Raw genomic sequence first — 16,765 nt, forward strand, 5'->3', positions numbered from 1 at the left:
CCATGGATCAATTGTAAGGTGTTGACAAAAATGATTAATGTGAGTACACTATGGCAGATTCCAATATAGAAGAAACCAAACAATTTCCTTATCATCCATGCCAGACCAGTCCAGATGAGGGGGTTATGTCCCCTTACCAGCAGATGGAGACAGAGCAAAAAAGCTTAGGTTGATGTCAGTTCTTTACAGGAGTCTGGTGCAGCCTTCAGCTCTTTCGTATTTTTCTATCTCCAGCAATGGTGCAGACACATGCACTGGTACTGGTACTGTAGCTAGAATTAGGCCACTCCCAGGCAGGTTGCAGGCTCACATTCCTGGTGGAGCGTATGCCAAGTTTTGGGAACACTCCAGGTGATTATCCTGTTGGAACTGATTTACTGTTACACTTGCCGGTTCCCGCGACCAGCTTCTCTCACCCGACGCTGCTCCGGGCCAGTTGGGCCAGTTCCAGGCCTCCTAATTGTGGCAGGGAGCTGCCGCCATTGAGTCTGCCACTGCCGTCCACTGCAGGACACTTCTTCTCGGCCAGAGCACTACCGACACCGACGCATCTCTTTGCAGTCTGGCCACCGTTCCAACGCTGCTGACTTCCTCCACAGTGTTCCCTAGGCACGCACACGCGCCCCTCTTCTACATTTAAAGGGCCCATTGCGGGAAAGTGTCAGCAGCCCCTGCTGATGACATCACTGCCCAGGGACTATTTAAGGCAAGTCCCTGCCTGCAGTTCTTGCCTTGGCAATAGGTCCTCTCTTCAGAGACGTGCTTTGTCTGTTCCTGAGTTCCTTCCTTGCCCCTGGGTTGACCTTGGCTTTGATTTCGGACTGGACTTTGACTTCAGGCTACATGGTCATGGTCATGGCAGGCAGCAAACTATGCTGCCTGCCATGACCCTTGCCTGGATACAGACTACGAGCTAAGCTGCCTGCCACGACCCTTGCCTGGACATCAGCTGTGAGTCCGCCGCCTGTTTTGATCCTTGCGTGGATCTTTACTCGGGCTTCATCTCCTGTTCCAGACTTGGCCTGCACTCCTGTTTCTTATCCCTCTTCTGGACTTCCATCTCTGCAGAGGCCCCACGTAATTCCATCTGACCCCGGCACCCGAGGGCTCAACCTAAGGGGAACATGGGCTGGTAGTGGTGAAGCTCAGGCATTGTCTCTGCTTCTTGTCTGCCTCACCTACTGATGATGGGGGCCTGTGGGGCTCCTCCCCACAGGCAGTGCCAACTCCCCCTTAGTCCAAGCATAACACTTTCCCTTCCCCCTTTGGAAGTGATTAAGTTGGATTATGAGTTCCTGCACCCATGGGTCAAGCACTGAGTCGTCCCTGGTGACTTTGTTCCCTTCATGGATCTGGCAGCAGAAGCTACTAACAGCACGTTCTCTCTCTAGTCTTGGAGAACAATAACAGTAAAGTTTATTTTCAAAAAATAGGCTTGCAGTATAGCCTCTTCCCAGACTGCCTCCAGGTCTTCTATGGTGCTGTTACAGATTTGTATTCGGTCAGGGAAACTAATCATCCTTTCCTCTCCCTCCCTCCTCTTGTTATTGGTTTGGCCATGAAAAAAGGGAAGTGCAGCATCACAGATATGTCACAGAAATTTAGCATTGGCAGTCAGTGCAATCTGCCTGGTTTGGGAATAGGCAGATACCAGGAGGGTGACTGTAATCAGTGGAGGGTTGGCACCCTGCCAAAGGTGGGTTACCAGATCAAGTACTGGCCCTACAGGGGAAAGCAACATACCAGTGCACATAGAACAGGGTCTGGTCAGTGCTCTCCTTTTGTTGTGATCGGCAGCCATTTTACCACCATTTTGCACAAAAGAAATGAGCAATAAATCAAGTATGCTGCTATTTTCCTCCCTCTTCCCCTTGACAATCAAACAAGAAAGTTCTAGGGGGCTACAAGTTTACCCTCAGGCACGAAAGAATTGTCACACCTCCAGTTCTCTACTGTTTTAATTATTTCAGTAGGCAACCTCATAGGCATGTTAGAGCTCCTCTCTCCTGCCCTCCCTGCTAGTGGAGCAATGGCGGGAATACCCTGTAGAAACGACTCTCTTCCCCTTTACACAAATGAAGCTTGCCAGAGGGATTTTTAAGGTCAAGTTAGGCTTGTGATGTTGTGATGCTGAAGATTGCTGCAGCCTGTAAAAAAAATAAAACATTCCATGGTGGCTTTGTTTAGGCAGAGCTTTAGATTCCTACTTGAACCATTCCCAGGCCTTATGCATGTCCCTACACAGAAGGACCTCATTGATCTAGGGAATCAGCTGACAAGAGGAAAAGGAGATAGCCGATCTGGCAGATAGGGGGTGATTGCCTCCTCAGAAAGTGATAATGCCTCAGTGGGGAAGCTGTTCAGGAAAGAGTAGATGGTGACCTTTAATTCCAGGGCATGACCTCCTGCAGCTCTTGGATGAGCAATGAGAGGGGGAACCCATATTCCTGGGTGCTTGCAGGCACTGTCTCCTCCCCTTCCCCTTGTTGATTTCCCCCAAGCGCTTCCTGCTACACCTGTTGGAAATGGGATTTCCTCGGTTTAAGGCATCTGATTCCAGCCAAGACCATGAGGTATCTATATTCCCTTCCCAGGACAGAGAAGAATGTGGTGTTGGATCACCAAGCGGGTTGTCCTTGTCTTTTAAGACTACATTTCATGGATGTACACATGATAGAAATATTAAGTATCTGCTTTAATTATTTTTCTTTTTCTATAGTCCTTCTTCCCAGTCATCTATATGCAGTGGCTTTGTGATTTAAGACCTCCTGTGTTAGGTACAACATCCCTCGGAGGAGGCCATGATGACCTTCCCTGCAGGAAACAGTAGGCAGAGGAAGGAACCTCTCTATGCAGGGACCTACTACTCCTGAACAGATTCACAGCTGGTGAATCTTGCACAGTGGAAGTAAGTGATGCTAGCAGCTCCTGTAGTTGGATCCCCCATATGCCCTGCTCCTGGCTAGTTCAAGATGGAGCCACAGTATTCATAGCCATTCTTCTTGGGAGCTCTTCCACAACCATTATCATCTTGGCCTTGTTAAACAGTTTCAGCCTCTCTAAGAGCTGTCTTTTAGAGAACTCCTGGAAGGATATGGATTTAAGTTCAGAGATAGGGGTGCTTATTGGAAGCTCTCTTCTTCCTTCCCTGGCTGGGATTTTTTCAGAGACTACAAGTAATCTGCTCAGGCATCATTCTCCATTCCTCAATGAGATAGTCCAGGACAATGAGTTCTGCTGAGGCAGCCCCCCGCACTGTGGGCTAAGTTCTTGGTGTCTTCTGCCCTGGGGGTCAGATACCACTTTGACCTCTTGTGGGCAATGGCATTAGGTTGGTTCAGTCAGCCACAGGTTTTGGGGCTCCATCTCTCTCTTGAAATGAGATTGGTGCATAGTACTATTTATTTCAGGACTCCCAAAACAGGTTATTTGCTCTCCTATTCATGGGGTACCCATGCAGAATGACAACCTCTTCTTAGTTGGTTCCCCACATGGATACACAGAGGCATTTTCCCTTATTTCTTCAGGGGTTACTACCAGATGTTTTCAGCTGTATTATCCTGGATCCCTCACTGGCAGCTATCAGGCTCTCTGCTTATGCTAACCATGACCCCGGTCGATGGTCGATGAATAGTAAAGGCTTCCCTATACTGAGAAGGACTCTTGTTCCTCCTCTAGTCAATGTCTGACTATTCAGGGCCAAGTTAGAGCAGGAAAGTCATTCAGCCTCAGCCAGGATTATGCAGGTATGGAATCCTAGGCTGACTCATAATTATTTTGAACAGCAATTAGTTTTATTCCCAATCTCTGGAGTATAGGGAAGCCCTCTTGTACCCAAAGAAGAATGTAGCCTTATGGCCTCTTTCATCAAAGACTAAAGCTTTATGCCTGTGTCCAGATCTCCCATTTCCATTTTTACTGTGAGCATGCTCTAGTGTGCAGGTCCTAAACTCCAAGGCAACAAATCTGAATGCAGTTCCTTGGATGCAGGCCCACATGTATCTCATTCAAGTCACACTCTTCTCAGGGTAATATCCAGTAATCCAGTGTCACAAGGCTATTTTCCCTCTCTCTAGAGAGCTTAGAAGGCACAAAAGCAGGTGGCTTTTCATAGCTGTTTCCTGCAGGGAATGACTTTGGAGTCTCCTTCATGGTTATTTCATGCCATAGGTATGAACCTTATAGGTTGGGAGAGAAGTTATGATCCAGGGCAGCTGAAGCAGGGACATGAGTCCTAGTGGAGAATTATTGAATCCAAATCTAGGCTGAGGGCCAGAGCCAACCATCTATTGCTCCAGAAATCCTAGCTTCTAGCTTGGAAGAAGATAGCCCAGGTAGTGGTGATCAATGTAATGCCATTAACTGATATGAGCAAGCTAAGTAAATCTAGTAGCCCTCAGGTAAGTGAGTCAAGGAATGTTCCCCTGCAGGCCTTAACAGCAACTTATATGGCTGATACCACCATTGTATATATGAGGACTGGCAGAAGTAGTTTTTGCCCTGCTAGGAGACAAGTGGAACACTTCCATGGGTGGATTTCATATCAGCATGGTAAACTCCATAATGAGCAAGTTCTTCAGCTGAAAAAGGAAAGCAGCAGCCAAGGGGATTTGGATAGCCTGATAGAATCATCTCTTGCACTTGTTCCTGCTGGGAGCCCAAACATTCCTGGACTGAGTTCCGAAGGGAGCAAGCAGAAGCGCTCTTTCACTTTTTCCCCTGGCCAGAGGATTCTTCCCTAGAAGATCCCTTCGACTCTCTTTTATAATCTTGGATGTTGAGAGAATCAGACTACATAGCAAGGATATTTAGTGGTACAAAAAAGGACCATGTAGCGGACCTGGGTAAGAGTTTGGAGCCTTTATTCCTTTAATCTTGTCTTTCTGCCAGAGAAGAATGAGATGAAGGCAGAGACTGCTCTGGCTTGCTACAAGGGACAGTCATAGCAGTTTTCTTGGGTGAGAGACTTTCTTATAGAGAGTAAGGCATGTAAGTCCTCTGCTATGGGAGGTCTTCTCAACTTGGAGCCTGAGCTTAGTTTGAAGAGATCTGACTTCCTTTCCTCTCAAGCCCTGCAGAATAGCATCTAAGTCTTGGAGTTGAAGTTGGTCACCTTGGGGGCCTTTGTCAATCTTAAAAGAAAGGTCATCTCTGTGACTAATACTCTCCCTCTTTTGAGGGTAGTGTTTCACTTCTGTCAGAATCAGGCTTTTCTCACTTATGATGGTGAAAAAGCTGGGTGATATAAACCAGGGCATGGCCAGCCATTCTTAAGTCCTTTGAGATGTTTATAGATGACCAGTTCCTTCTGAATTTCAGATAGGTCTTTGGTCTATTGATGTGCCCTATTGAAGCACAGTGGTTTCTAAAGAAGCAATTTCAGGAGGAATCAAGGAGATGAGCACTTCGGCCCACTCCAGCAAGCATTTAGAGGTCCCAGAGGGTCAGAAGTCTGCTCGATGAGGGTGCAGGAATCCTTGTAGGCATAGTCAGAATTTGTCTTTCCAGAGGATAATGGTAGGGTAAGTGCACTTGCTTCTCTGTATCTCTGGTCTAAGCAGCTTTAAGCTTATGGTAGATGTGCAGGCTAGGAGAAGCTACGACTTGTAAGTCCTGAGAGCTTTCCTGGTTTCCTTCTGGGTCTGGGTAGAGCTTGGATACATCCTTGGTCTGGGTAGAGCTTGGATACATCCCACTCATCTGGTTTGGTTTGTCATGGATGATGAAGGTAACATTTAAACTTCCTTGTTAATTTCATTTCCTTTAGTTCTGCCAAACCATTCCAGAACCCACCCAGGGCAGCTTGGATATCAAGGGCTTTCAGTCTAATAAGATCAGAAAACTAGAAGCATTTCTCTTGGTTAATGACCTTGGAGTGGTTTTTTGGCCACATTAGGTTTGGTTGTGGTGGTAATTTGGAAACCAAAACAGAGCAATTGCCTTCAATTGTTTTAGCTTTGACATAGGACACCGAAGAGCTGAGGGCTGCACCAAACCCCTATAAGGGGAGTGGTGAGCTTTGAGCTTTTCTTCTCTATCTCCATCTGCTGGCAGAGGGACATTACCCACTCATCTGAACTGGTCTGGCAGTACTAAAGGAAACGGAGTTAACAGTAAGCTTAAAGAAAACAGTAGCATAGCTCAGATAAGTGTGAGGGTGGCAGACAAAAAAGAAGTGCCAACTCGGGGAGATGGAATTTAAAAATCGTGGGCAGGCTCAGGAGAGGGAGGAGTAAGTTTAAGAAAGAAAGCAGCGATCCACCTCGGTTGGGAGAGGGGCAGTAGGTTTTAAAAAAGAAAAGCAGCCCAACTGAAAGTAAACAAAAAACGGGCACATTACAACAAATTAGTAAATAGCTCTTTGAAATGTATTTGCCTACATGTTCTGATGTTGTATTAACAGACTTAAGTAACCCTTGATAGGCAATCATTAATTTTTCACTTTTCCACGTAGTCTGTCAAGTAATAACAAAATTGACCTGAGGTGCCACAGAAGCAAAACTCAGATAATAGTTGTAGAAGGGGGATCTCGTCCATTCCTAAGGCATGCATTTTTTGTTTTCATGCATAGACTTAACACTGGAACAGACGTGCACTCATCTCTTTGGTTGTCCCACAGCAGTAAAGTCGAAAGCTGTATGCAGACAGTCTGAAGGGATCATCTGTCCTGCAGAGACTGTGTATAGCGTATAGAAAAGGTTAAAAGGAAATACAAATCTTTTTTTCTCTCTCTTATGAAAAGAGCTAGTCCCAAATCATCAAGGACCCAGACCCTGACAGTCAGTTTTGTTCTCTGGCCCCCTTCATTTAGTGTATTTCATTTAATAATGAGTATGTATGCATTCCATTTATAGAGGAAGTTTTCCTGCTCAGGTGTTACCAAGCCCATTATTCAGGCTGCAATGTCACCGCAACGCACAGGAACTGCACAAAATTCATTCCCCTAGTTTCTTGAATCCTGGAAACAGAATCATTGTCCAGCTCCCCTTTCATTTTTTGCTATGAACTAATAACCACCACATTTCATATAATAGTTTTTCTTGTTGGGTATTCATCTATTTCTTATTAGTATAGCAGCCTCCCTGGCTCCTATTATTCTGCAAGTCACACGAGTTTTTGTTGATAAAATAGTTTGGCTTTAGCAGTATTGCATTGTTGGTTTGTTTTGTTTTTTTAAATCATGTAGAAATAAGGATCAGCATACAAGTGGTAGGTGATGCCTTTTTATTGATCTGATAATCTATCTGTGACTAGCTATTGAGAGCTGTGCTTCCTTCATCAATTCAGTGAAAAACAATGCAGTTACACTGGGTTTAAATAGCAGAGAGTCAACTAGACCTTAGGTAGTCTGCATATACCATTACAGCTGTATTTATTGTTAATCTAATAAGCCTACCAATTGTTTGTTCATCCTTATTTCTAGATATTCAAGGGGACTAACGTGGCAACCACCGTACACTTTCCTCTTTATAATTATATTCATGTTTAAGTGCAAGCTACTTTTGTGAAACCATAAACCTAGGCTATTTCTTTTTCATCTAGGAAACTTTGCTGGCTATAACTGTGGAGGCTGCAAATTTGGATGGACTGGCCCCAGCTGTGAACAGAGGAAAACGCCAGTTGTTCGGAAGAACATCCATTCCTTGACGCCTCAAGAGAGAGAGCAGTTTTTAGATGCTTTAGATCGTGCCAAGAACACAATTCACCCAGACTATGTGATAGCCAAGCAGCACTGGCTCAGTCTACTTGGGCCTAATGGAACAGAACCGCAAGTGGCAAATGCCAGCATTTATAATTACTTTGTGTGGCTCCATTATTATTCAGTCAGGGACACGCTACTAGGTTGGTGAAGTAATGTTCCGTTGAAGTAAGCTGAGGAAGGTAACAGAGGCCACTAGGGATAAAAAAAAAAAACCTCTTTGAATTATCCAGTTAAATAGAACCTGTAAGTCTGTTCCTTAACATGGTGAACAGAAAATCATACCCAACTGAATTATAGTTATCAGTTTATGTCTCTGGAACAGTGTTAATTCCCTCACACTCAGATTTCAATACATCCTCATGCCAAGTTTCCCCACCCCCTCCGATCTATTGCAAGACTAATTCTTAAAGGTACAAAAAGTACCTTCACCTTTCCCTTCCTGGGACAGGCTGACACCCAAGTTAAAAACTACTAACAAAACTTTTGCAGACTTTATTTTCCCCAACCAGAGCAAGCAAAAGCATCAGCATGCCTCCCTTTGTATTCCACTAGGGGTGTGAATCGTGTGATCGATCGTCTTAACGATCGATTTTGGCTGGGGGGGGAGGGAAATCTGATCGTTGTGTTTTGTTTTTTTTAAAAATCGTTAAAAATCGTAAATTGGGGGAGGGCGGGAAAACCGGCACACCAAATAAACCCTAAAACCCACTCCGAACCTTTAAAACAAATCCCCCACCCTCCCGAACCCCCCCAAAATGTTTTAAATTACCTGGGGTCCAGTGGGGGGGTCCCGGCGCGATCTCCCGCTCTCTGGCCACGGCTGCGTTAAGAGAAATGGCGCCGGTGGCCCTTTGCCCTTATCATGTGACAGGGCAAAGGTAGCGCCGGCGCCATTTTGGTTCCTGGCTCCTGACGTCACTCATGCAGATCGCCCCTGGACCCCCGCTGGACCCCCAGGGACTTTTGGCCAGCTTGGGGGGGGCCTCCTGACCCCCACAAGACTTTCCAAAAGTCCAGCGGGGGTCCGGGAGCGACTTCCTGCACACAGGCCATATTGCCAATATTCAAAATGGCGCTGGCCATTTTGAATATTGGCAATATTCAAAATGGCCAGCGCCATTTTGAATCAAACCCCTCCCCCGATTTACGATTTTTTGATGATAAATCGGGGGAATTTTTGACGATTTAAAATATATCTGACGATTGCTTTAAATCGTCAAAAAACGATTCACATCCCTAGTATCCACTTTCCATTTCATTCCTAAGAAGACATGGCTCAGGTTGCTGAAAAGCACCTCCCACTTCCGTCATGCCAACCATTCCAGGCGGTAATAAGCCAGGAGGCTTTTTAGATATCAGAAAATCCTGAGACCAGCTATGGTTATAAACAGCTGCGAAGGAGAGTCGGTGGACATGCACATAACGAGCACAATTTCCAAAGCCGTTCACCAGAGGCAGGAAAACACCACGTGTGCGTTCCATTTTCAAGCGTGTGCATGCTATTTTGCCCTCAAGCGGCCACCTACACAATCAAGCAAGTACAAACTACATGGTACTGGCAGCACATGCACTTTATGCTTCCAAATTTTAAAATTAGCTGCAACGTACACACATTAAAAGTGTGCATGTACTTTGCATATATGCAGGCTATTGAAAATTTCCCCCCAATAGGCATACTCTCTATTCCAAATCAATGCAACCCTCTTCATGAATAAACTTGTTTTGAACACACAAAGGCTCTGTGCAGGAACAGCGGGTAAAAGTCCTAGATGGATGCCAAACCTCTCTAAAAATACATCTATGCTTTTTCCTACAGCGAGGTGTTGGTGAGCTGGTGCGGTGACTGCATCCCCAGCAACACTGGTTTGGGAGAGCAAGAACTTTAGATCTCAGATGTTAAGCAGGGTCAGGCCTGAATGAGGAGCCACCAGGAAAGACCATGTGCTGTGGGCTGTAGAAGGCAATGGAAAACCTCTACAGTATTCTGCTTAGAAAAGGTTACAGAACTCCCCATGGTGGGGCTGTGATCACTGTCCACCCAATCCTCAATACCTAGAAATGGGTAGAAAGCGGGTAGGAATAATTAAACTACATACATGCTGCCTTGTAGGGGAAATGCATACAGCGTGTAATCAAACACATATATCCTTCTTTTAGCACAGTTTGAAGCTAAACTTGTACCACTTGTGTGCTATAATATATAACATATGTTTCTGATTTTTAGGACCTGGTCGCCCATTCACAGCCATAGACTTCTCTCATCAGGGACCAGCTTTTGTTACTTGGCACAGATATCATTTGCTGCTACTAGAAAGAGACTTACAGGTTAGTAAGCATTCTGTGGCACGCCAGGCAAAACGATGGACCCAAAGGTCCCATGATACTACCTTATGTTACTGTATTCGCACCCTTCAAACACTCCCATGTGCCTTCTTGGAACAGATCAAGGCTTACATAGGACCTGTTTCAGGGGACACAGCAAGTTTTCTTCTGATCTGAAAACTCATAGGAGTTAGGCAACTGTGAAACACACATGTTGCATATAAATAAACTAATAGTAAATAATCATATGGACATTTCCTAACAGGGAAATTCAAAACGGTTTGGGGTAGATTTTCTAAATCTATGCGCGTGTGTACTTTTGTTCGCGCACCAGGCGCACCATACTGTATCGGCCTGCTAGTGAGAAAACAGAACAAATCAGACTGCTACAAATCCCTGCAGAGAAACTACACACTAGCCAAAATACTGCTTCTCTGTCACACATGCGCAACACAGACAGACTATTACCTAATACCGAATAAGGGACTACAAATTAGAAACAGAAACATGAAGACAAAACTGAAATGGAAAGCCTGAGAACCAGACTGTAAACACCAGAACATATGCTAAAGTTAACAAACCATTCCTGCGAGATGGTTAAGGGAAAGAGGAGAGATCCAGTTTGGGGGGAAAAGGAGAAAAGGGTGGGAATGAGAGCTTGGAAGAGGGTTTCCACTATGAGATTATGAAATATGTTAAAATGTTTTCTAGACATTTTCTACTTTTGCAAGTTGCAGGCTCTTTTCTAATGGATCCAGAAGTGGAAATGTGTGAATTTAGAAAGAAACTTGCTCTCAAAATCTACAATACAATATTTACTTGTAACTTCTTTAAGAAAAAACAAACATTGAGTCTTAGGATGATTGTTTTAGATTTCAGCATAAATAGACAATGCCTTCCTGTTGTCGCTTGTTAGCTCCTAAATAAAACCTGGTGAACCTCACAGTCTATTGCGTTGACTTTCTTGACTAGGTTATCAAAAGGCTTTATATCAACACAAAGTGGTTGAGCTAGCCCTGGCTTTAACCAAAATGCATTTATTAAGAATATAAGAATTACCATGCAAGGTCAGCCCAAGGCAGTGGTGTAGCCAGAACTGAATTGTTTTGGGGGGGTTTTTTGGGGGGGAGGAGCAAGGTTAACCTGGGTGGGCAGTAGACATACTGATCTAGGCCCTACTAGCTGCATTAGCATACATGCCACACTGGATTTCTGAATAGTCTGCAATATCCATAATCATGAGTAACATTTTAAAATATTTTAATTCTATTACTTCATGTACTTACCAACTTTAAAAATGCCTCATTAATCTGTATTAATTTATTTTATATTTATTGACGTTTGTAAATATACAATATTATGTAAAAAGTAAATAAAGAACACTTAACAGAAACATCAGATCCAATCACATAATAAAACAAAAATATTCTTTTGTGTACTCTCTTTCCAAAAGTGCAGAGAATATCTTAACTACAATAAAACAGCAATAATAATAATAATCATACAAAGATTTGCAACAGGTGCAGAACAGAACTAGGACATGCAAAAAAAAATAAATTCAAATTCCAGTGACACCTCAGTGACAGCAAAACAAATTCCCTTCCCTGCCAAACCCATTTTGCATGACTTTGCAAAGTTACAGAAACCCATGCAAAATAAAAAATAAATAACTACCTAGAACCTTACCATTCAATAACAGCAGTAACTCCCAGGACTCAAACAGCAACAATCTTATCTATGAAAAGGAAACAAAGCAAATAGCACACCAGGCCCTAGAACACTAATACCCTACCTATAAGCCAATACAGAAAGAAATGCAGGAGAGCGGGCGCTCCGTATCGCTCTTCCGTGTTGCTCTTCTGACGCTCGCCCAGCCACGTCTCTTGGGCGTGCGATTCAGTATTTAAATGAGATGGTGCGCTAATAAGGAGGGCGAGGGACAATAGCGTGTCACTAGTGCCTCATTAGTGGTAGAGGTGGCTGTCAGCAGTCCAACAACCAACGCTCTATTTTACTGGCATCTGTTTCTGAACCCGCTGACAGCCACGGGTTCGGAAAACGGATGCCGGTTAAATTGAGCATCCGTTTTGCTAACCACTGACCGACGGGCACATTTTTTTTTTACTTTCTTTTTTTTTTTAAGTTTTGGTTCCTCTGACTTAATATTGCTTGGACAGGTGTTAATTTCTGAGTGTAAAATGTGCAACTTGACTGCACATTTTACTTTCAGTATTCCGGGGACTAACTAATAGCCTCATCAACACGCATTTGCATGTGATGAGCGCTATTAGTTTTTTCAGGGGGGGGTTGGCCAAGCATTTTTGACTAGCTAAACCCCTTACTGTATAAGGGGTAATAGACGTGTGTCGAAAACACGCGGCAAATCTCATGCTAAACGGTGCACTTAGCCAAGCGCACCATACTGTATCGGCCTGCTAGTGAGAAAACAGAACAAATCAGACTGCTACAAATCCCTCAAGAGAAACTACACACTAGCCAAAACACTGCTTCTCTGTCACACATGCGCAACACAGACAGACTATTACCTAATACCGAATAAGGGACTACAAATTAGAAACAGAAACATGAAGACAAAACTGAAATGGAAAGCCTGAGAACCAGACTGTAAACACTGGAATACTGAAGAAAAAACAAAATACAGATATAAGAAATGCATATTCCCAAAGATGGCATATTCCAATCGCTGAAAGGCAAAATGTATTTTTTACCTTTATTGTTTGATCTTATTTTTCTAATTGGTTGGTCCCAGTTTCTTTTTTCCCTTTGTCTGTCTTTTCTTTATTCCTTTCTCAGGGTCTCTTTTTTTTCTTTTTCTTCTCTCTCCTCCTGTCTTTTTTCCTTCCTCCATACACACACACACAGGCTTTCTCTCACGTGTTCTCACACATACTCATTTTCTCTCACTCAGGATCCAACTCTTTCTTGCTCTTTCTCACATACACACAGGCTTCCATGCTCATGTGCTGGCTCTCACATGCTCTCTCTCACATGCAGACTTTCACTCACACACACATGCTCTCATTCTCACATGCTCTTACACACATGCTCCCATTCTTACTAAAACATACAAGCTCTCATTCTCACATGTAGGCTCCTATTCCCCTACAGCCACAGCCAGGCACTCACTCTTACATGCTCTCTCACATTCAAACACACAAGCTCTCACATGCTCTTTCACACATGCAGGTTCCCACTCCCATACATACGTACACACACAGGCTCTCACATTCTATCTTCCATTCCCTCCCACACACACACAGGCTCTCACTTTTACATGCCCTCTCACACACAGCTTCATATTCTCATAGAAACACACATGCTCTCACATGCTCTCTTACACACAGGATCCCACTCCCACATATCCATACACTCCCTCACACACACATAGGTTTTTACTTCTATTTTTTTTTTTTTATTTAACATTTTTCTATACCGACATTCGCACGAGACATCACATCGGTTTCCAGATAACAGCAAATTCAGCCAACAGGGCTTTACATTGTAACTGATATTATAACAGGGGGGGGAGGGAAGGGACGGGGCAGGGCAGTAAGTTGGAACTAAGAGGGTAAGCTGGGAAAAGGGGGGGGGGGAATGGGGGTTTATTTACAAAACGGCAGGAGTTATGTACATTCTATATGCATTCTATTATATACAGTCAAAATACAAGGTGAGGGAGGGGTAGGGGGGCTGGGATTAGAGAGGGATGGGATGTGGGGGGGGTAGGGGTGGAAGGGGAGGAGGGAGTCTGGGTGTGAGGTGGGGTGGAATGGGGAGGGGGTGAGGGTGAGGGGGGGGAAGGGAACTGGGATGGCAGATTAAGAGTATGCGTGCGTGAAAAGCCATGTTTTAAGTTTCTGTCTAAATTTCTTAGGGCAGATCTCAAGGCGTAGACTGATGGGCATTGAGTTCCATAGCTTGGGACCAGCTAAGGAGATGGAGCGTTGTTTGGTGGAAGCGAGGTGGGATAGTTTGGGTGTAGGAGTGGGTATTGTGGCAAGGTAAGGTGATCTGGTTGGTCTGGATGTCGTGCGAAGGTGTAGGGAGTCAGAGAACCAATGCATGTTTGGGTTGTGGATGGCTTTGTGTATAAGAGTTAGAGTCTTAAATATGATTCTTGCGGATATGGGGAGCCAGTGTAGTTGCTTAAGGATGGGGTGATGTGATCGTTTCTACGTGTGCCTGTTAGTATGCGCGCAGCTGCATTTAGAAGGAGCTGCAAGGGGGTTGTGGCATTTTTGGGAAGGCCTAGTAGGATGGCGTTAGCGTAGTCTATTTTGGATAGGATGAGTGCCTGAAGCACAGTTCTGAAGTCGCTGGGATGCAAGAGCGGTTTTAGTTTTTTGAGTGTGTGTAGCTTGAAATAGCATTCCTTGAGGGTGGTGTTGATGAATTTTTGCAGGGTGAATTGGGTGTCAAGAATTACACCAAGGTCTCTTACATGTTGAGCGAAGTCTGGGAGGGGATGTAGGAAGCTGATATTGGTGGGTGGGGGATTGAGTTGTTGGGGGGCGATGATCATTAGTTCAGTTTTATTAGTGTTTAGTGCTAGGTTGAGTTGTGTGAGGAGGCTGTTGATGGCGGAGAGGGCACGTTCCCATTTTAGAAGGGCATTGGGTAGTGAGTCTGTGATGGGAATGAGGACTTGTACATCGTCGGCGTAAACAAAATGAGGGAGACCAAGTTTCTGGAGGAGATGGCAGAGGGGTAGGAGGTATATGTTAAATAGGGTTGAGGATAGGGAAGAGCCTTGGGGTACACCGCAAGTGATATTGATGGGTTTGGATTCATGCTTTCCAATTTTGACTTTGAAATGTCTGTTCTTAATGAAGGATTTGAACCAAAGGAGGGGGATTCCAGAGATTCCAATTTTAGTCAGCCTGTCGATTAGTATGGAGTGATTGATGGTGTCGAAGGCTGCTGATATGTCTAGTAGGGCTAAGATGTAAGTGTGACCCATGTCTAGTCCTCTGATGATGTAGTCCGATAGTGATGTCAGGAGGGTTTCGGTACTAAAGTGTTTGCGAAAGCCGTGTTGTGAAGGTAGGAGGATATGATGCTGGTCTAAATAATTGGATAATTGAGTGTTTACAGTTTTTTCAAGGACTTTCGCAAGAAACGGGAGATTGGAAATGGGGCGAAAGTTGGTTAGGTCAGTGGGATCTAGTTTGGGCTTTTTTAAAATGGGTTTTACGATGGCTAGTTTAAGTTGGTTGGGAACATTGCCGGAGGTCAGGGATGTGTTAATGAGGTCAGCTAGGGGTTGTGCGATGCAATCTGGTATAGATAAAAGAGCTTTGGTGGGTATTGAGTCGGCGGGGTGGGAGGAGGGTTTCATTTTACTTAGTATAGATCTGATTTCAGATGAGGATGTGGTCTCGAAGGCATCCAATTGGTGATTCGGGGCTATCAGAGAGGTTTTGGTGGGTGAGGGAGGGGTGGTAAAGCGTGAAGTGATGCTAGCTATTTTGTTGTGGAAGTATTTTGCGAGCTCGTTGCATTTGTTGTCGCTTTCTTCGTCTGGAGTGGAGTTAGGTGATGTTTTTGTTAGGCCTGCTACGAAGGAGAATAGGACTTTAGGATTGAACTGATAGTTGTGTATTCTGGTGGCGTAGTAGTCTCGTTTAGTTTTGAGCGTGTTTGATCTGTATGTGTGTAGCAAGGATTTGTATTTGTTGAGGTTGGATGTGGACGAGTCTTTGCGCCAAGTTTTTTCTAGGCTTCTCAAATTGTGCTTTAGTAGCTTTAGTTCAGGTGTGTACCAGGGTTGTCTAGATTTAGCGTCAGAAGGGGATTTCTTTTATTATTAGGGGGCATAGCTTGTTGGCTGTGTCACTAGTGATGTGGCTCCATGAGGTGACTGCGGTTTCAGAGTCCTTGAGGTCTAATTTTTTGAGGTTATCTGTAAGGGTGTCCATGAGTTCGTCTCTGGGACAGGCTTTTCTGAATTGTATGGTAGTTTTGTTGTTGGGGCGTTGTGGGAGGTTTTTTAATGAGCAGGTTGCCTTGATGAGAAAGTGGTCAGACCAGGGTACTGGTGTGTAAGTTGGAGGGTTTGGGAGGAGGAGGGAGTTCGTGAAAATTAGGTCTAGTGAATGACCAGCTCTGTGGGTGGGTTTGGAGATGATTTGATGGAGATCCATTGCTAGTAGGGAGGTTAATAGGGATTCACAACTGTGTGAGAGGGGATGGGAGTCAATGTGGAGGTTAAAATCTCCGAGTACAATGGCGGGTATATCGTTGTTTATGTTAGATGCTAAGCATTCTATGATGGGAGATAAGTCAGAGTCTAGGACGCCAGGGGGAGTGTATATAAGGCATATTTGTAGGTGAGGTGATTTAAAGCGGCCAGCTTCATATCTGGGTGGGAGGTTGACTGGGTATTGCTTTAGCTTGAGGTGTTTTTTTTGCAACTAGGAGGAGGCCTCCGCCTCTTTTTTTCGGTCTGGGGATGGAAAATATGTCATATTCTAGGTTTGGGAGTTGGTTAATTAGTACCGTGTCAGTGTCTTTTAGCCATGTCTCTGTTACAGCACAGAAGTCCGGCTTTTCATCAAAGAGGAGGTCGTTTAGTAAGAGGGTTTTCTTGGTTAAGGACTGAGAGTTAATCAAGAGCATAGTGAGGGTTGTGAGGCCTAGGAATTGTGTGAGTGGTGTAAGCATGATTGGGATGAGTGTGTTAGGTTGCGAGTGTGCTGGGGGGTGGTGGTGGAGTGTGTG

The 16,765-nt window shown here is 44.5% G+C and overlaps 1 protein-coding gene across 2 annotated transcripts in view; it reads left to right on the forward strand.

Moving 5' to 3' along the window:
• The window catches only part of DCT (dopachrome tautomerase), a 72,212-nt gene that overhangs the window by 14,218 nt on the left and 41,229 nt on the right, over positions 1–16,765 (forward strand). For both annotated transcript variants that reach the window (XM_029604739.1, XM_029604738.1), the window contains exons 2-3: positions 7,543–7,842; positions 9,927–10,027. In XM_029604739.1, the coding sequence (XP_029460599.1) occupies positions 7,543–7,842; positions 9,927–10,027 (401 nt within the window). The remainder of the gene's footprint in view (positions 1–7,542; positions 7,843–9,926; positions 10,028–16,765) is intronic.

This window comes from Rhinatrema bivittatum, chromosome 5 (genome assembly GCF_901001135.1).
Source record: "Rhinatrema bivittatum chromosome 5, aRhiBiv1.1, whole genome shotgun sequence".
Taxonomy (NCBI): domain Eukaryota; kingdom Metazoa; phylum Chordata; class Amphibia; order Gymnophiona; family Rhinatrematidae; genus Rhinatrema; species Rhinatrema bivittatum.